This window comes from Ctenopharyngodon idella, chromosome 17, assembly GCF_019924925.1.
Source record: "Ctenopharyngodon idella isolate HZGC_01 chromosome 17, HZGC01, whole genome shotgun sequence".
Classification (NCBI taxonomy): Eukaryota; Metazoa; Chordata; class Actinopteri; order Cypriniformes; family Xenocyprididae; genus Ctenopharyngodon; species Ctenopharyngodon idella.
In genome coordinates this window covers 23,275,937-23,297,815 of record NC_067236.1, presented here as the reverse complement: position 1 = coordinate 23,297,815, position 21,879 = coordinate 23,275,937, and the positions used below count along the sequence as shown (strand labels likewise).

The following is a 21,879-nucleotide window of genomic DNA, read 5'->3' as shown; positions in this document are numbered from 1 at the left end:
AGGGTTTGCTTAAAAAAATGCATTGCACTGAAGTTCCTGACAAATGCATCCTTTTCAGACTCCCAACCCAGATTAGAATAACTACATTATACTAACTACAGATAGTTAATAGTTCTGTATGTTATCTGTATCTTCATGGACCCCCTGAACTAGCTTTAAAGGATTAGTACACTTCAGAGTTAAAATTTACTCACCCCTATGACATCCAAGATGTTCATGGCTTTCTTTCTTCAGTCAAAAAGAATCAAGGTTTTTAAGGAAAACATTCCAGGATTTTTCTCCATATAGTGGACTTCAACAATTACCAACGGGTTTAAGGTCCAAATTGCAGTTTCAGTGCAGCTTCAAAGGGATCTACACGACCCCAGATGAGGAATAAGGGTCTTATCTAGCAAAACGATTGGTCATTTTCTAAAATAAATAAAAATTATATACTTTTTAACCACAAATGCTCGTCTTGCACTGCTCTGTGATGCGCCATGCATTACGTAATCATGTTGGAAAGGTCACATGTGATGTAGGCGGAAGTACCGATCCAGTGTTTACAAAGCAAACGTGCAAAGACTAAGTCAAACGGCCTTTACAAAAAAAGGTAAAAAAAACAATGATGTCAGATGATTTCGAAGTTGGAGGAGAAAATGAGATGGAGTTTTTCGCCCTACCGCGGTACTTCAGCCTACGTCACGCGTGAAAAGATGAGCATGTGGTTAAAGAGTATATAAATGTTTATTTTTTTTAGGAAATGGCAGATCATTTCGCTAGATAAGACCCTTATTCCTCGTCTGGGATCGTGTAGAGCCCTTTGAAGCTGCTTTGAAACTGCAATTTGTACCTTCAACCCGTTGTACCCCAGTGAAGTCCACTATATGGAGAAAAATCCTGGAATGTTTTCCTCAAAAACCTTAATATATTTTCGACTTCAGAAAGAAAGACATAAACATCTTGGATGACATGGAGGTGAGTAAATTCAGGAAATTTTAATTCTGAAGTAAACTAATCCTTTAAGGGCCCCTTGTTGAAAACCCTGGTAGTAAAATTAAAAAGTCCTATAAATAAAAATTTAGCATTAAAAAAAATTGTGCAAAATTAAGGAATATGTATATTTAATCAAAAATACAAAAAAAAAAAAAAAAAAAACAGTAATATTATGAAATCTTATTGCAATTTAAAAAAACCTTGTTTTCTATTTGAATATATTTTAAAAAGTAATTTATTGGTAGTGTATGTTGACATCACCTCATTTTCTTGTAAATGTCCACGTTTTGGACAGGCTGAGTCTGGACAGCTGATGGCCGTTTCAAAGCCCTCTTTGATGAGAAGTTCCACATACTGCTTCAGGCACTTTAAACGGATAATAAGACATAAAGATTAAGTTAATAAAATAGGAAATATGGAAAAATACATTATGTGTTAAACAAATTCAGCTTTTCATTTTCTGTTTAATTTGCTCACTGTGTCAGTGAAAGCGTGAGTACAGAAGCACTTAACCACTTGTAATGAACTGTTAACTTCCTCAAAACAATTACGCTGTATAACATCTCAATTTAACGAAGACGCAGTCACTTGTCCAAGACTAATTATTCTCTAGTGTTAGCAATTTGCGAACTCACTGTTTTAATAGGCTGTGAAAAAATTTATTTTATTATTTTATTTTTGCTTCAGGAGAAAAATCAGGTCATATTTTCCATCTCTCCCACTCTCTCTAAAATAAAATAAATTAAAATAAAATAAAATAATAAATAAAATAACATTACATCTAAACGCACCAAAAACTAGTTGTGTATTTGAGTTTTTAGGAATGTTTGGCAAGGCAAAGTCTGAGGGAGTTGTTTCCATAAACATGCTTCGCTTAAGACACAAAGACAGTTCTGTCTCTAGTGAATTCAGAAATGACCAAGACAAGGCTTCTCAGAGTCAGATGAGGAGATGTTTTCCCTTTACCCTACTCTAGCAGCTTCCTTTCCCCAAATGTTGCCTGCAACCTTAAGATATAAATAAAACTGGTCTCAAATCAGTGTAAAAACACAGCAAAGGGAAAGCCAAAACAGCAAACCTTCAGAGGGTTGAAGAAGACTGTTTATTAATGGACTGTGAATCACATTGCTGAAACAGTTCAGTTGGCCTGTGGATATTCTGTCTATAGCTGTGAACTTTGTGCTTATATATAGACACATTTCAAAATGTCTGAGGCTTATGTAAGAATCTCACTGATTTATTTTTAGACGCTCCATTTCTAAAACAGTGAAACCTAAAGACAGAAATCAAGAATGAAATAATCCAGAGAATGAATCTTCATAAATTATGGCTGAAAACACGATATTTTAAATCTTTGTGGAAATCTCTCATTGACTCAAACTTAAATAGATTTAATACAATAAAATTGTTTTATTTTTTAATTTATTTTCTCATTATTCATTATCATTCAATTTTGATATATCATATAACATAAAATAAAAATAATAAAATAAATATTTTATTAATTGTGTTTATTTTATTTATTGGTTTATTATGCATTTCAAAACAAAACAAAATAAAATAAAATAAAATAAAATAAAAATGTTTAGACACTACTCACCAGGGTGCAGAAGATGCATTGGCACTGGGTGATGGTGGTCATTTGCTCCAAGGGAAACTCTCCCAGGCACAGCTTACAGGACACCAGCGGATCCAGGGCCAAATCCCAGGTTGGTCGGTACCTAGCTGTGGTCATGATGCCTGCTGCAGAGCTGAAACACAGAATAGCTGCTATTAGAGAAAGCCTACACACTTTAATACACCTATATAAACAGAAAAAGCTTTTAACCGCTGTCAATCTCAAGTGCCGACTGCTGCTACAGCCACGATAAGTGCTTCTGTAATGCTCAGCGCTAATATCCGCGGCATCACAAACACCAGCCCTTTAAATGCACATTAAATTAGCCACATTGAGTTTAGAGAAGGTCTAACAGACAGTGGTGAAAGGGGCAAATACATTTACCCCCATTTACATTCTGTAGCCTAACTGAAGGCCTGGCCATGAAGTGCTTTTCTGAAGTCTAGTCTAACTGTAATGGAATGAAAAGTCGGGAGAGATAGACGGAGCAATTTTTCGTCTTCTGCTGCTGAATGAAAGATGAGTTCACTGTGTGGTACTCCTTAAATGAGAAGGTTAGGAGAGAGAGAGAGCGAGAGAGCGAGAGAAAGAGAGAGAGAGAAAGTACATTACTCTCTGCCTACGTCACCCCTTTTTACAGTTTTTCAGAGAGGGATATTTTTGGAAGTCGACTATTAGACACTTCCATTTTCTCACGCTGAAGTGGCCTGTTGTGCACAGAGAGGCTCATGTCTTAAGTGTTTATAGGAAGTGCCTGTGAGAACATCAACACTCTGCCTCAGCTGCTAGGCAACGGGGGGATGGGGCACGAGGCAGATACGCTTCTGCTGGTGGAGAAAAGGGTGCTTAAAGGGATAGTTCACCCAAAAATGAAAATTATCCCATGATTTACTCACCCTCAAGCCATCCAAGGTGAATATGACTATCTTCTCTCAGACGAACACAACTGGAGTTATTTTTAAAAATATCCTGGTTCTTCCAAGCTTTATAATGGTAGTGAATGGCACTCAAGATTTTGAAGCCCATAAAAGTGCATCCATCCATCATAAAAGTAATCCACATGACTCCAGGGGGTTAATAAAGGCCTTCTTAAGCGAAGTGATGGGTTTTTGTAAGAAAAATATTCATATTTACAACATTATAAACTATAATAACTAGCTTTCGGGCAAACATCCATATGCAAGTCGACTTACGGCGGAAGTGCTGGTAAGACGCATGACATATTGACGAACGCGGAAGCGCAGAGGATAGAGCAAAACAAAACAACGGTCATGAATGAGAAACGAGAATTTTTAAAGAGAAATATCAGAGGATTTCAATATAAGAGTAGAGGAGCTTGAGTTTGTTACCCAGCCCTATTTGTTTGAACCGCGAAAGGAGTCTACTCTCACCTACTCATACGTCATACATCGCGTCAGAGGTTACGCTTCCGCCGAAAGTCGAATTACATATGGATGTTTGCCGGAAGCTGGTTATTATAGTTTATAAAGTTTTAAATATGGATATTTTTATTACAAAATCCCATCGCTTCACTTCAGAAGGTCTTAATTAACCCACTGGAGCCATATGGATTACTTTTATGATGGGTGGATGTACTTTTTAGGCTTCAAAATAATGAGCGCCTATCACTACCATTATAAAGCTTGGAAGAGCCAGGGTATTTTATAATATAACTCCGATTGTGTTTGTCTGGAAGAGGATAGCCATATACACCTAGGATTGCTTGAGGGTGAGTAAATCATGGGATAATTTTCATTTTTGGGTGTACTATCCCTTTAAGGCAGGTTATGTTCTGCACTCGTGGCAGGATGAGAGAAGAAACTTTGGACTTTATGTCTGGTATCATATGCTGTTAATCACTCAATATGCTTTTAGACATTTCAGTCAGTGATGCAGAGAGTTGTGTGATGTAGTGGTTGAGGTTTAGTGCTAGTTACCGGAAGGCCATGCAGGTGCCGTTTATGTTGCCTTTCTATGCTGGCATCAAATGAAACCGAAAACATTTCACTCACCCTATCTGTATCCTGTTAAATAAAGATTTTATATGGAAATGTGCCACAATTGGTCGATGCCACATTGCTTGGTGGTTGCCAGATGTTTTGAGCAGTTGTTAGCCAGAGCATTATTGAGTGCAACAGTCAGGTTCCAGAAGTAAAAATCCCATTTGTTTTCTCCATAGGGGAATTTATTTTCTATAAATTAAACATTTGATTTTCTTAACTATAAATTATAAACCTTCTGCAAAGAATTCTCCACCAATCAGAGAATCATATCAAGCCAATATCGCCAAAAGAACTTTTTATAACTTAACTGAGTTATAAAAAAAGTGTTTATAACTTAAAACTCAGTCTCATTATGGTCTCAAAATACTTAAAATATTTGTATATAAATATGCATATGTTGCAATAAATGTAAAATATATTGTTTATATATATATATCAGTCAATCAATCAATCAAATCAATCAATCAATCAAATCAATCAATCATCGCTGTCGGACAGAAACCTTTTTTTTTTTTTTTTTTTTTTTTAATCATTACCATTGGTCACCCTTTACGCCTGTCTGTGGGTTTTGCAAATATTTAACCAATGAAAAGTATTTAAAAAAGCTTGTGAATAAACCTCATAACTCCGTTGGATCATCAAACTATCGGTAAAACCTCATAACTCCACCCTGCCTCTACCGTGAATGAAGTGCTGCACAAATTTGTACCATCTCTGCTTGTTTGCAATGCAAGAGTAAACAAAGAAATGGTTCTTTGAATAAATTCAGCATTTTCTCAAGAAACACTACAAATATAAAGCTAATGTTTTATGTATTTGAGGAGCGGCGGAGTGTCTTAGTCTAGCATTTGTTGTCGAGTCATAGCCAATATTGTCTTAAAAAAACCTTTGTCTTTTTGTCCATCATATATACGTCCACAGCATAAATGATATGAAGTTGCACACCAAAGTTTACTACCTTTCTCTCATATATTAAAAGCAGAGAGGTTTTGCACAAAACAATCAAATGTTATTTGCTCTGAGCATAAGCACCGAATTTAAAAAAAAATCCCTAGTGCTACAGACGTTAAAGGGCTCTTAAGCTCTCATTCATCATTTCCACAAAAAGTCCTGGCTGTTTCCGCTTGATAAGTCAAACAGGGTGAAGTATTGATGGCTTGATGATGCACCAGTGCAGCCTCCAGTATCTCAAGAACAGAGACGCCAAAGAAAGCTGATTTTGCTGTCGAGCTCAGAGGTCTTACATCACTCTACCTTCAACCTGTCACAACCTGTCTTGCTTGTCCACATCCATCCATCTCTAATGCTTGTTCTCTCAGGCTACCACCTCAACTGAGCAACACATAAAATAGACCACATTCACTATATATATTATATATATATATATCATACATATACATATACATATACATACATATCTCATGAAACAGAGGTGCATGATATCTTTATGCTTACTTGTGGCCCAGGAATCAGAACTAAATGATTCTTGATTGGAATATATGTGCTTCTTCAAGTTCCAAAAGAATCTTTAATAGAAACTGTGTGAAACTGGTTCAGATTCAACTTAACGATTCCCTCCCAATTTACCCACCCTCTACATCAATCCTCGAGGTCTGCAGTTACAAATGTTCTGTGAGAAAAGGTGGTGCGTGAGAAAGTTCACTGAGCTGCATTACTCAGAAAGCAATTATCACTTTCCAACTGAGAAACAATAAGGAAAAACACAAGTAATCCTCAACAATGCAGGCCTCAGAGATCATCACTATGCCCTCATTTCAGTTTCTTATCAGATCACTGAACAGAAGAGAACAATCATTTATCATGAGCTCAGGCTGCAATATGATTTACAACATTATGAAAAAAAATCTCAAAAAGTCATGTAATGCAACTTTAAAGAGATTGTTCACACAAAAATGAAAAATCTGTTATCATTTACTCATGTCAAAGCAATGCATTTATTTCTTTTGAAGAACACAAATGTCTGTTTTTTGTCCGTATAAAAAGTCAGTGGGGTCTAGAGTTGTTTCGGACCTCATCGACATTCATTGCACAACAAAAACAGTTGAAACATCTTGAAATATCTTCTTTTGTGTTCCAGAAAAGAAAGAAAGTCATTCAGGATTGGGAAAACATGAGAGTGAGTATATCATAACATGATCTTGTGACTCTTGGATTTAATGGTCCATCTAGCTGTTACATTATATAAATGCATGCATGTTCAGATTAAAGGATTAGTTCACTTCAGAATTAAAATTTCCTGCATCTTCAAAGAGCTTTACATGATCCCAGCCAAAGAATAAAGGTCTTATCTAGCGAAATGATCTGTCATTTTCTAAAAAAATAAAAAATTATACTCATCTTGCACTAGCTCTGTGATGCGCCACGCATTACATAATCACGTTGGAAAGGTCATGCAGGCAAAAGTACCGATCCAGTGTCTACAAGGTGAACGTGCAAAGACTAAGTCAAACGCCCTTTACAAAAAAAAAGGTAAAACACTGATGTCAGATGATTTTGAAGTTGGAGGAGAAAAAAATAAAAACTTCCACATACATCACGCGTGACCTTTCCAACGTGATTACGTAATGTGTGGAGCATCGCAGAACTAGTGCAAGATGAAAAAGTATACTTTTTTTTTTTTTTTTTTTAAAGAAAATGACACATTTTTTCGCTAGGTAAGACCCTTATTTCTTGTCTGGGATCGTGTAGAGCCCTTTGAATATGTATTGAAACTGCAATTTGTACTTTCAACCCGTTGGTAACTGTTGAAGTCCACTATATGGAGAAAAATCCTGGAATGTTTTCCTCAAAAACCTTCATTTCTTTTCAACTGAAGAAAGAAAGACATGAACATCTCGGATAACATGAGTAAATTATCAGGAAATTTTAATTCTGAAGTGAACTAATCCTTTAAACCTGAATCTAGGGCTTCCCTAAGATGAAACTGTTTATCCCACCCACTTAAAGATTTTGAAAATATGTGGTTTTATAACATCCCTACCTCAGGTTTCATCAAATTGCTACACCAAACATTGAGGTTACTATCATAAACCTGTGGTAACTTTTTAACACAATAAATGAAACAAAGCATATTTATGTACAGTATTATCATCATTTATGCTTTTACAGTAGCAACAATAACTGTTGTAACTAGTATTTTGACCGACAGTTGCTCGTACAGTACTAGTACATAGTGAGACTATTATCTTCTCTTCTTCCATACAGTTCTTTTCATTCTTATACAGGGTCTTTAGATGTTCAGATATGAAATAGGTGCAGAAGGTGGAACTTCTCAAAGGTCTTGTGCTGGTCTCTTCATTATTTATTCTCAGAGAGAAATGGGTCAGTCTCACAATGAAAGCTGAGAAGTACATGCCTGAATATTTCAAGATATGGGTGCACCAGTCTCCACAAACATGAACACAATGTTCCCTCACTCAACTTTATCTGACATATGGGTTCTACTCAATCATCGTTGAAAAGAGCAGAAGCATTTACCTGCCCCATGGGCTCAGTTTGACCTCATTTATCAAAACATAAAAGCATCATATTTCACCATTAACCATTGTGTGGTAATACTGTAGGGTTTCATAACACTTCTAGATAATAATTGCCCAAATGAGATCAGACGAATGCCAAAAACACACCAGACTGGGATGAGAACAGGTGTAATTTAATGCTTTTCCCTCATTATAATACACCGAATCAGCAGGTAAAATATGTGTACTCTGAAAAATGATGCAAAAAAAAAAAAAAAAAAAAAAAAAAAAAAACAGGCCTATACATCAAAATAGGCAATCCATTTTAAAATGCGTATTTGCAATTATTTAATCATTTGTTATTTTAACTTCATTTTAAAACTTTTTTTTTCCTTAAATATATTATAAAACAGTTTTGCACGCCTATTCATTTGTCCATTTAATTTAATAATAAAAAAATAATCACTCCTCCATATGTAATAACAGACTGAAATGCAGGTTAAGCTCAAACTAAACTGCTAACATTGTTTCTCACTGTTACTTTCTAAAAAGCAACCTAGCATTTTGTGAATTTTAACTATACTACAACTAACAGTTGACCCTTATAACAAGTGATTTGCTCAGAACATCTAAATTCACCTGTTTTTCCAAGTTGTTTTTCCAAAAAGGTGTGTTAAGCACAAGTGTACAATGGTGGCAATATAATAAAGGTCACCCATGCTCAATAAATAATCTAATTTATTAATGATAACAGCCACAAAAACAGTTTTTCCACTAAGTATTGTTGTTCATTATAGCCTAATGCTGTGATCACATCATGTTGGAATTACTGTAATTACGAGATGACAATTCAGATTTCACTCTGAGCGGTTGGCGTCTTTGAACTCAGAATAATTAGTTTCTATGGCAACGAAAAAATATTTAACCACTACATTAATTCATTAATTTAATGCTATATGCTCAGGCAAAATAATGAAGAGCAAAAATCTCACCAGGTAACAGGCTATAATAAAAAGATGTGTAGAGAGATGCTTAACTACCTTTAACTGTTCATTTTACATATCATCATGGCAGTCAAATCAAGTGTTCAATGACATGAACAGTTCTATAAACTTGAAATTATGATAACTCCAACATAACATGAAAAAAGTCTGTAGGCTGTGTGGTTGGCAAGCAACATGTCATTTATATAGAATTAAATTGATGTGTGAAATGCTGGACTACCTGTTTTAATAATAGCTTTCTGACTACAGATGTACTAATATTAAAATTCTGGTCAATATTGGTAAGTCATTAATTATTTTTTAGCAATATCTTTCTGTAAAGCTGCTTTAAAACCATGTGCATCATGAAATAAAATAGAAACTGACCTAAAGTGGACTATTTTCATGTTATAGCTGATAAATGAATGATATTAGTATTCTATATTATTTTGTATAAATAGAAGGACCACTAAAACTGCAAATGAATCCCTTTAAACTGCATAACAACATTATAATGTAAAGTTTTGAAGAGGTAAAACAGGTTTTGATGTGAAAATATGGGAATGTCCCGAAATGGAGGAGCCCCAGTGTGTTTTCGTATAGCTAGGCTGGTTTCTGACTCTAGGCTGTATGTGCACTCACTGAGGTGGCATGTCAGCACCGAGTCTGTCTTCCTCTAAAGGTCATTCCTGGCTTCCTGTCAAAAACTATAACCTCATTAAACAGCCATGATACCAAGTGAATGTCAAAGTGGCATATGACAAATGTCTATAGGTTTCATAAGTGAAACGATAAGATGATTTTGACTAAAGTCCCTTTAAAGGGGTTGTGACGTATTTTTTTTATTATTTTTTTTTATTATTTTAATATGTTCCTTGAGGTTCACTAATAATGTTTTTGCAAAAATTATTATTATATAAAGGGTAAGTTCACCCAAAAGTGAAAATCATGTCATTAATTACTCACCTTCATGTCGTTTCACACCCGTAAGACCTTTGTTCATCTTCAGAACACAAATTAAGATATTTTTCATAAAATCCGATGGCTCAGTGAAGCCTGCATTGCCAGCAAGATAATTAACAAGAGAATATTTTGTTTTTTGGCACACAAAAAGTAACGACTTTATGACAATACCTAGTGATGGGCGATTTCAAAACACTGCTTTATGAAGCTTTACGAATCTTTTGTTTCGAATCAGTGATTCAGAGCGCCAAAGTCACATGATTTCAGTAAACGAGGCTTTGTTACATGATAAGTTTTTCGAAATTTCAATGGTTCACCACTGGGGGGCGTGACTTTGGCAGTTTGATACACGTTCCGAACCACTGATTCAAAACAAAAGATTCGTAAAGCTTCAAAGCTTCATGAAGCAGTGTTTTAAAATCGCCCATCACTAGATATTGTTGAATAAAGTCGTTATTTTGTTTTTTTCTCGTCGCTTCATAACATTAAATTTGAACCACTGTAGTCACATGAACTGTTTTAAATATGCTATCTGGGCATTTGGTAAGTGTTAATTATCTTGCTGTCAATGGAGGCCTCACTGAGCCATCGGATTTTATCAAAAATATATTAATTTGTGTTCAGAAGATGAACAAAGGTCTTACGGGTGAGGGTGAGTAATTAATGACAGAATTTTCATTTTTGGGTGAACTAACCCTTTAAGGCTTGTCAGTAAACGGCCACTGTGGTGATTGGCTAATGGAATTACTTGGAAAAAAGTATCAAGCCCCCGTTATTGCACATGAGTAAGTGTTATGAAAACATTATACATAAAAAACAATAATTTACAGACAAAACATGAAATTGTTTACTTGCGCTTTGCAATGTAGCTGTTGTCTGATCCAATACAGTTGGGTGCTTCATTTTTCAATGTAAGTTTCTTTGCAAAATCTCTGTTACACTGTGCCTTGCTTATAAAACTGAGTCAAATTCTCTGAACTAGGGATGTCCCGAGCTGATTGGTATCGGGGCCGATTAAGAATTTTTTTTAATGATTGCTATCGGCAATCCTAAGATGAATCCTTTATTTTACGTCAGCTGTCATGCATGTTTCGTGCAGTAGGTGGTGTTATGAACCTTCAAGTGGTTTGCCAGCCGGCATTAAAGGGAAAAGAAGTTCAAATGTGCATGCGTGACGTGCGTTTATTTTTATCTGCTGTCAAACTGTCTGAGACGTCGTTGTCATAACATGTTGCGTATTGCGTCGGACTTGACTGACAGATCGGCATTCTGATGCCGCAAGCTTCATGCTTTCTAATTGGCTTAATCCACTTTTTTTCTTATTGTTCTGCTTATTGTACATATAAAATACAAGAAGTTCATATCAGTAGTCCTATATTTATAATTGTGACCACACAGTCCATTTACAATGCGAGTATCATATTATTCGAATAATCAGATCGTGACTTGGTATTGGCAGATACTTAGCATTCAATGACTCAGAAAAAAATGATCGGGACATCCCTACTCTAAACAAATATAAAATCCTCCAACGTAATCCAGGACGCCATTAAAAATAAATTATCTACTTGTACCTGACTTCTGAAGGCTGTACAGATGCAAACATGCTGTTTAAACGTCAAAGCAAACGTTTCTTTACTCTTCCATTTGTCCTGTTGTCGGGAGTAGATCAAGTGCGTGGAGCACATAAGAAATTGAATGGTGGGCATTCATGATTATGGGTTCGATTTGCTTTTGACATGACAAATGATGTAAAAGTATTTGTCGATGGCTTGCTCTAGAGGCAGTCATATATATCATAAATGCAGTCATATATATCATGTCATGACCCCTTTCAGGCAAGTTCATATATACACGTATACTACTAAGACAGACAGTCTGGACATGGAAGATAAGAAACTAGTGCATAAAGCTAAAAACTTTATGGAAATAAATAAATAAATAAAACAAGTGGCTGTGACCCTGTGCAGACAAATGCTCCTATATGGTCAAAGTACAAATGCATGCACACACATGTAGCCTAACTGTTCTCTCACTGTTTGCTTGCCCTTGTCAAATGACCCACATTTATCACCCAAAGCAATTGAGCGATTTTATTTTTGGCTCAGTCTTTATAAACTTCAGGATCCCAGAAGTGAAACACTCCCAGTGAGCAGACAGGGACAATTATCTTCAGCTCTCAGCAGTGAGATCAAAACTGAAATCTACAACAGGCTGCTTTACTGAACTGATACTCTGCACTTCATTCACCAAGGTTTATTTTGAAGTTCAGTGACTTGGTCAAGGCTACAATAACAATTTCGCATGAAAATATGGGCAGGTGTCAGCCTTTAACCCTGGCATGCGTCATTCATTGCTCTTCTCCAAAAGTTTTCTTGAATGTCATGGGCTAGTCTTAATAAGAAGGCTGTGTTATTGAGAACTACAGAATATCAAGGCTGTATGACTAAATTTTACAACCCAACTAAATTACAACTATAGCCGCGTTTCCACCACAGGAACTTTCCCCAGGAACTAGGGACTTTGGGGTGGTACTCTGTGTGTTTCGACCACAGGGACCAGGGTCTAAAGGAAGTTCAGGGTAAAAATTTAACCCTCAGAAAGTCCCTGCTCAGGAGGTAGTACTTTTTCAAAGTTCAGAAACTTTTGGGGGTGGGACTTGGGTGCTGAACATGCTGATTGGTTGAGTTCACGCAGCATTTCGTTTGGTTGACTCAATGCAGCATTTCATTTCAACCACCATTTTTAAAAGTCTGTTGCGGTGCATGTAGTAAGAGTTGTTTGCTATCCGAATCAACAATGGAGTTAAAAAATATGTCCAATGGACCAATGACGAGTTTCGGGCTTTAATAAGCTTATATGTGGAGGCCGAACTCTAGCGGGAACTGGAAAGTCACCAGACTAATTTACCTAATCTTTACGATACTTTAGACTGTGATGGAAATGCAGACAGCAATAGGTTTGGGGGAAAAAAGTTCCTGGGACAAATTGTTCTGGGTAATTTCGGTGTAAACGCGACTTATGATTGCAGAGATGGTATCCTTTTTGAAACAAGTACAGTTTGCTTTGCCTTAGCCAAATCCAGGTAAAACCAGGTAGTAGCCAGTTTTACATGGTTTCTAGCTGGTTGAAGCTGGTCATTAGCTGGGCCAGGGTGGTTTAGGTGGTTGATCAACCCAATGGGGCTGATATTGACCTAGTCATTGGAATGAGTCAAGTTGGTCAATTAGTTATTCAACAACTGTCTAGCCAATTAGTAATGGTCAAACGTCCTGTAGCAAACACATTAGATCGAGGTCAAGTCAACCCCAAACCCATTTAATTATAAGCATTCCTATGACAGATTATTTGACTATTAGGCAACCCACTGACTAGATAATTTCAAAAAAATGTTGGCCTACTTTTGCTCATCCCTACCTGGCAGACAATCTTGGTTAACCTGGAAGTAGCAGACCTTGACTAAGCTGGTGGGGACCTAGTTAAGCTAATAAACTAAAACTCAATCGAGCTGGTTGAACTGAGTTGAGTTCCAAAACATAGTTTGAATTGGTTGACGAGTAAAGACCACCTTAATCTGGTATGACTTGGTTTCTTCAGTAGTAAAAGCTGGAGAACCAAGATGTGTAGATGAAAGAAATGCAGTTTCAAAATTTCACATATTGACTTGTTAGGAAGACAGCAGAATCATGAGGAAGTGATACAACAGCAGAATTAGTCCTCAGACAGCCTGGAGGAAGAAGATCTTGGAGAACAAAGTCACTTTGTTCAAAGGTTACAGGAGTATGTACTGTAAAGTCAACTTTAATGATCTGAGATCACTCTGCCTAGCGTCTACAGACAGTGGAAAACATTTTCCAATGTGACTAGTACCATTATCTCCAAGTATGAATATGAATGAAGCAGAATTAAATAGTGAGAAATTTAACCTCTCTGTGGTGTGAAGACAACGATTTGAATGAAAAAACCAACATCAGCCATGTCAGAATAAAACTACATTAAAATATGAGGATACCTCTTTCTTTTCAAAAGTCTTGTGGCGCACTTGTGGCAGCATTTGCGCCTGAAAAATTAAGAGGATCTGACAAGCATGCTGCAGAGTTCTTATTTCTACTGACACGATCAGAAACCGAGAGCCCTGAGGTTATCTGTGAATGCCATCTGTTGTCACTCAAGGTTCTTGAGTGACAACAGATGTGAGAAAAAGTTAAACATTTAGCCAACAAAAACAAGCCATGGATAAATATGACATGCACTTCAGTAATAAAAGGTCCTTTCAACATTCAGATAGGCTACTTTTTTCATCCACCGTTACTTTTAAACAAAAAAAAAAACAGTTATGAAGAGTACAGTAGCACCTATAAGCAATAGTTGTGAATAAGCTCTGAATCACAGACGCTGAGGTCAGGACATGCCCAAACTGGTCTCCCTTCAATGAGAAACACTTCATACACATTTTAATCCGCATTGTCCTGGCTTAACACTTCAGACACACACTTCTAGACATCTAACAGTCTTGCAAAAACCAAAAGGGTGTCTGAAAAAAAAAAAAAAAAAAAATATTTGAACATTATTGTACAAAACAATTAGCTGGCACAAAATGTTCTGTCTTATAAAACCTTACAAAACTGAAGTCCTGTGATAAAAAAAATGCAACTCAACGGATGAGTCAGGTTTCACTAGTTTGCTGAGCAAAACAAAGTTCCTCTTGAACTCGTAAAATAGTGGTGGCAAGCCACTTCAGCTGCTCAGAATTTGAAAAATGTTCCTGTTTCAAATTTGTTGAGTTGCAAGATAAAGTTTAAAGGGGACCTATTTTGCCCCTTTTTAAAGATGTAAAACAAGTCTCTGATGTCCCCAGAGTGTGTATGTACTCAAAATTAGCTCAAAATACCCCACAGATCATTTTTTTTATAGCATGCTAAAACTGCCATTTTTGGGGGGTGAGCAAAAATGCACCATTTTTGTGTGTGTCCCTTATATTACCCATATAAGACTTTTAAGAATTTTCTTCGGGACATTTTCTTTGAAAATTAAATTTAACCACAAAGTCCTCAGTGACTCAGATGGCAGGAGTCTATGGAAACTCTTATGTACATTGGTAATGCTAATAGGGCAGATCGTCATCTGCTGTGGGCGGGGCTTCTCTCTACGATGACGTCATCGTATGGGGGGAATCTGAATTATCTCATTTGAAGAGACTACTTTTGATTTATGGGAATTATAAAAAGAAAAAAAAATGAGAGAGTCGATTTTTACCATTATAGACTGGTTGTTCTCAAACACTGCGGACACACATCGGTGTTCAGTGAATTTTGCATAATAGGTCCCTTTAAAATAAATAAGTCAGATTTATAGGAAATATAGTGACACTGTGAGATTTAAAAAAAAAAAAAAAAAAAAAAAAAAAAAAATGTAAAATTGAGAGATATATAGTCTCAGTTGTGAGATAAAGTCTTAATTATAAGATATAAAGTTGAAATTGTGAGGTATAAAGTTGCAATTCCGAGAAATAAAATCACACTGGGGAATAAAAAGTTGCAACTATGACAAATTAAGTCTTAATTATGAGATAAAAAGCTGCAATTATGTAAAATAAAAATCACATTTTAATCATCTCATTTTATCTCATATTTTTAATTACTGAAAGAAGTAAGTAATTAAAAATTTGGTGGTTCAAAAACACTGCATCATGTATGAGAATATCATTTTCGTGACATTGAACTGTTGCTGAATTAACCATCATGATGGCACCAGACTTTAGATGATGTTGTACAGTGCTGTACAAAGAGCAACAATGAGGCAAAGCTTTGTTCGGTTTTACAGCCTTCGCTGCCTGATGAGTTCACACGTTGCCATCAAGCTATTAACATGCAAATGTCTCACTCTATCACCAGCCACATGTGGCAAAGCTTGATGCTATGGGCTGGTGTGAGCGCCAGGTTTTGAGTGGGTACCGGCTGTGAGAACTGAATGAATAAACATTTTTTACCCGTCAACCAGGTAGGCTGCAGTTTAAATCACATCAGACAGACAGTAAGCTTGTTAACCAAAACATCTCGATGATCTTATTTCAGTTTAAATGACACATTTTCTCACTGGAGTAGTTAAAACTCAAGCCAAAAAAAAAAAAAAAAAAAAAAAAAAAGTTGAATCATTGTCTGTATTACGTTAGTGTTTCCAAACTTTGAGAAGCACCCATATTTGGATGTATAATATAGGCCTATGTGTTTTGAATTACAGTTCACAGACTTAAAGTAAAAACTGCAGCTCAGAGGCGGAGTCGGATGTTGATTCAGATCAATAACCACACTGACAGATTCAGTTAGTTAATTCAGTGGCAGATTCATCAGAATTAAACCAATAACTTTGACCTATGTGAGTCTTTCGGTGTGACTCATTTATGTCATGACTCCCAATGTGTTCTTGGCACACTCACTTTGGAAAATTATTTTGCACATATGCAACTTTTATACACTAGGCTAGGCTACTGGGAATTATCCTGTGAAATATCTGACTCAATCAGATCTGAACCCAGCTGAGGTCACCTTCTGCCATAAGCCAGCCAGCCATTCTCCTGCCTGCATTACAGAGCTTTGCGATAACTGCTGTTGGGCAGCAACAATGTACCTATTGATATCACAGATAGGAATGATGACTGACTAATAGAGAAAACATGGTTTGTTATTAAGAGATGCATTTAGGTAATACTCAAATTTCAGACCGACAGAATTTTAACGCTTGCTTCTGGTAAAAACAACGTCTTGAGTGATGAAGGCATCGCAGATTTGATTCAGGAGGTATGCAGTGGTAACATGGAATCTTGAAGTAAATAATATATGATTGGAAAAGTGCATTATTCATTAGTTGGTATGGCAATAACAAAGTCCTGAGTTAAAATGTCTGTTGTCATACTCCCTCTCATAATTAAATTGCAAAATGGTTGCACATACGTCAAACTGCTGGCCATAACTTAACAGCTTTAAGTGCTCTGTAATGCATTTAGTGCATTAAATGTATGTGACTGGGGGTTGAAAAGGTCAACCAAGGACATATTTTGGTTAAGATACAGTATGCTTGTCTGTGAAGCTCATCTATAGATTGGAACACATTTGCAAAGCTAGTCAAAGGATTTCCTGTAAAAATTCCCAAGTCAGGTGCATTAAATGGGATGACCAGGAAGAGTTATTAAATATTCAATATGGCCAGGTCAAGCTATTCAGCGTTCTTTGTTCTTTTATTGAAGTAGGAACAAATGATACCAACACATAAATCAGAGTACACTATAGGCGGTGTGATGATATATATCATGACCACAATAGAAGTGGTATTATAAGTATTATATCATAAAGTATTGCAAAAATGCAATCTGAGAGAAATGCTGATGCCCGTGAAATATTTAGCATGCTAAATATCTGGACCTGTCTGCGATTGAGAGAAAAAAAAAGTTCAGGTGGAGGAGCCATTGACCTGCAACAGAACATTAGCAAGCATGGCTGCTGCAAGCAATCATTCTCTCCTTCATTCTTTTTTTCCTTTTTCGCTGCAAAATGCAAATCAATGAGGTAAAATAAACTGCATATGAGTTGACATTCTCTTGATTTGTGCCTACATGAAAATGCAAAAATTCTTATTCATAAGTCAACACCATTGCTGAGTATTTTTTCTTTAAAACTGCAGTGATCTAAAGATCTCGGTATATTTTTCTGTTGATATGAAAAATCGGGTAGATTTATCAATATAGCAGTGTATGATGTATATTACAATATTATGATGAACTATATGCCTTTCTCCACTGAAGTTCTCAGTTGTTCAAAGTGTTTCTAAGGATACTGATTGTTAGAAGGCAGCTGTTTGACTCTGAGATGGTGAACGGGAACATGGTTGTGTAACATTAGCAACACATTATTAGCTGTTTGATAACATAGTCAAGCAAAAGGCTAATCATATTAATTACCGTTATATGTCCGACGTTGTAAAAAGCGATACCATTGTGCAGCGTTTACCTCAGTAAGTTGACCGAGGGGATCTCTGAGCTCATGTGAGTGGCTAATTAGCATATTCATAGATCCCCGTATACTAAATGAAGCAAGGGTGTAGAGTTACATTTAAAATATTTTAAAGCATGAAGAATTTTTTTTTTTTCACAGGACAAAATGTTTAAATATGTTATTTTGATGATCAAAGATGAGTTTTAAGGGATAAAATTATTGACTACAGGGGGGCTTTAACCATTATTGTGCAGCTCTAAAGTAATCAGCATCCAATTAGTGCTTTTTACCACCATGCATACACGGTCTCTCTCCTTTTGTCTCCTTGAACAGGATGAGAATCTAGAATCACACTTTAAACTAGCTTAACTAGCTAATATTTCATAAGCAAAACCCTAAGGGCCAGATTTACTAACAGGTTTGTACCAGTGCAAACCCTCTTTTGGTGTTAAAAAACTAACGCCATTTACTAAAGACACGCAGTGAAAGATTAGCGATGAAAAGTTGTGGTCATTGCTGCTATTTTTGCAGCTTACCTTATTACATATGCATTTGTAGGAGTTTCTCTTTCAGGCACCAAATTTATGGGAGGAGAGGGTGTTTTCACACTTGAGTCCAACTTTGAAAGGATCAAGTGTGAAAACACCCTAAATCAGGCAACGTGATTTACTAAGGTTTGCATTGGTCAGTTTACTGGTATTTGCACCATTATTCAATGCCCCAAAGAAAAGCATGTCTTAACCCATTTTGCGTTTAGCATGGCTGCGAAAGCTGCTAATTTGCACTGCTCTTGGTAGACTGCATTTGTAATTATGGAAAAGATATGGTTGCGCCTATTTTCAATTCACACACTGTCAGTAGATTACCCTCAGAACTTTCCACTCCCATCTGTGCTTTTATGGGATTGCGGCCTCACTCTAATTTGCCCTTTTTAGCAAATCTGGCCCAACGTTTGCATGTTTATTATCATATTCTTGAGATGACTGTTGTACTTGCCACTGTTGCTGCTGGGTCATCACAACCTTTGGCTGAACTGAAGCATCTGTGAGCTCCTTTGAACAGCAGAAATAAAGCCTATTGGAGAAAAGTCTGAGTCTTTTTATTTATTTAGAATGTCTATTTATGGTGTGGAAAGATAAGTGGCCTCATTTGGGAGTGTCTTTCTGGCTGTTATGAGCAACACACTTATCTGATCTCTGTTCTACTGTTTTTCGGGTGAAAATTTAAATTGTGTATTTAAATTGTAAGTGCATATGATTGTTTTTCAGTCAAGGCTAAAATGCAGAAGCAGGCTTGATGTTAGACGAAAGACAAAGAGTTGTCTGATGTTAATGCTTTAAATACACTGCCAAGCACAAAGTCAAATCCAACCCCAGATAACACTAATCAGATAACGACTCTCCCATAATGTAAACAGACCGCCGTTATCCCATTTATAAGCCCTTCTCTAAAGTGCATGATCCTACTACATATGTTTAAAGATGATTATAATAATAACAACAACAAACATTCTTGGCCAAAACATTCAACCGATGAGTCAAAGGGCCCCATGATTTCCATGATGTGGAAAACACAGATGTGGAATTACCATCCCAAATAACACAGCTAACATTTTTCAAAACTCTATATTTGTCAAAGATAAATACACGTCACCCTCACAGTAACCCATCTAAATGATAACTCTGAACCAGTATAGTAATGAATGCTGGATGTTGAGTAAATACCAGAGGGACTGGACTACCAAATGTAAACACTGGCAGATTGCAACATGTGGTGTTGTCAAAGCTTTGCAGCCGCTAGTTACTTGAGAGGACCAATGGGAGTAAAGAGTGTTTTCCTGGACACTGACTGGAACTATTTTGTAAACCCTCTTTCCTAAGAATGCAATCTACCTTGACCACAAAAAGAAAAGAAAAAAGTATGGTGTATGATGCCACTAACTGAATTCTCTCAGTAAAAGATGCTTATATTACCATGTTCCTGATACTGAGTCTACTTGTAGGCCAACACAGAAGGTTTTGGATTTGGACTACATATGTTTCCCTTCAAAGTTGTGAATTTAACTTATGCGCAAAATTGGAGCATTGCATAAAACACTTGCAAATAAAGCAGCGTTTCAATCTCATTTTCAAGAGAACAAAATCGTCAATACCTGGGAAATTGGTGCAAAATATCTGCAATAAAAATGGAAGTTGTTGCAATTGGGAAAGCCATTGTGGGTCTTTTTTCCTACATAAATAATCATAAATTACTTGCCTCTCATAGCACGCAGACAAAAAACAATAAATTCTGTCATGTTATCTTGCGTTTGGATGCCTGGTGTTTGGGAACGCAATCATGCGAGACAGTTCTGGAAGGTCATTAAACCAAATCATTTTGATGACAGACTTTGGCTCAGGCATTTCAGAATGATCAAACCAACATTTGAGATGCTGTGCAATAAAATTGTTCTCCAGTAATCTTATCACATCCACTGTTGAGGCAAAGTCACGTGAGTTTTTTTTTTTTTGTTGTTGTTGTAGATCGAGCGATTTGTGACGTTTTTGCACACGTCTTCTTATCGGATAAAAAAAAATTAACCGCCTCAATTGAGCTCATACACTTTATGCGCTTTTTTAGAATTTATGCTCATCTTGGTGCATAAAAAGTAGCCTAAACAACAACAACAACAAAAACTATACAATTCAAAAAATATTTATTTTTCATTAAAGCAAAGTCTGAAAGTTGAGTGATTAATTTTACACTTGTTGTCAATAAGCTCTGAATATTGCTTTAAAATAAATTAAATACTTGTACTGTAAATTTACAATAATGTGCAAAATCATTCATTTTGTCACATCCGTCAGCTGGAGTGCCCATAATCTCCACCAGAGGGCGCTCCTCCCGACTCCTGGGCTATCTCATCATGAACTTTAATTCCCATAATCCATTGCCTAGACTAATGATGTTGTGATTAGGTTCAGCCTTGTATCATTAGCTTGTTAAGCCCTGCCTATATAAGCCCATGTTTTCACGCTTTCTTTGTGAAGTCTTGTAAGTGTCACGCTGCATTTCTGAGTGCTCGCACTCTGGTTTCCTGTGACATGGTTTTTGCGCTTCTGCCTGGTTTTGTTGTTTTGTCTTTGTTTTTCTTCCCTGTTCTTCTTTTGGATTATCTGTCCTGTGCTTCGAACACAACTCTGCTTTTAAATACTTTTTCCCACTTTTAAATATGACTTCACAAGTAATTTATGAGCTTGGAACTTATAATTACAAAATTTCAGAGTCCACTTGAAAGGCACATAAAAAAAAAAAAAGCTTCAAAATGAATGATTATAGTATGACTTTATGTAATTTATGTTGTAAGACAAAAAGTAAATGTTAACCACAGGCTGTATTTTACTAAAACTTAAATTAAAAACTTGTTATTCTCAGAATCCAATGGAAATTGCTGAGGGAACCCATGTCTTTAAATTAAATTCTCTTCCAGGTTGTAGAAATGCAAACCGAACATTTCTATGAGGCTGAAACCATAGTCGTAAGTTAAGGTAGAATGACACTATGAACTTTCAGAAAATATAAAATGTCTAGGCCAACATTTGAGGAAAAGAAATTTCAAATAATCAGATGATTATTACATTTATATTTCTAAATTATATTGATTTCACTGGAACTATTAAGATAATCCAACTAAACTCTTTTTAGCAAATTAAATGAGGAGGATTAAAACCGAAATAACTCTGATATCAGGAACATAATAGATCAGTAGTCACATATGGTGGGGCAGAGATAATTATACTTTTGATATTGGGAAAATAGCATTAATTCTTCATATAGCCTAACCATATATCCTCATATCTCTCCTGCCTTATTGCAATATTACAAATAACT

At 36.1% G+C, this 21,879-nt stretch overlaps 1 protein-coding gene across 3 annotated transcripts in view; it reads right to left on the bottom strand.

Moving 5' to 3' along the window:
* Nucleotides 1–21,879, bottom strand: part of rnf144aa (ring finger protein 144aa) — a 42,323-nt gene that overhangs the window by 19,468 nt on the left and 976 nt on the right. For 2 of the 3 annotated variants that reach the window (XM_051866878.1, XM_051866877.1), the window contains exons 2-3: nucleotides 2,576–2,726; nucleotides 1,237–1,341 (exon numbers count right to left, since the gene is read on the bottom strand). In XM_051866878.1, the coding sequence (XP_051722838.1) occupies nucleotides 1,237–1,341; nucleotides 2,576–2,710 (240 nt within the window). In that variant the 5' untranslated portion in view covers nucleotides 2,711–2,726. Of the gene's footprint in view, nucleotides 1–1,236; nucleotides 1,342–2,575; nucleotides 2,727–2,977; nucleotides 3,122–21,879 lie in introns of those variants that run through there. The other variant, XM_051866879.1, reaches the window with a different exon arrangement.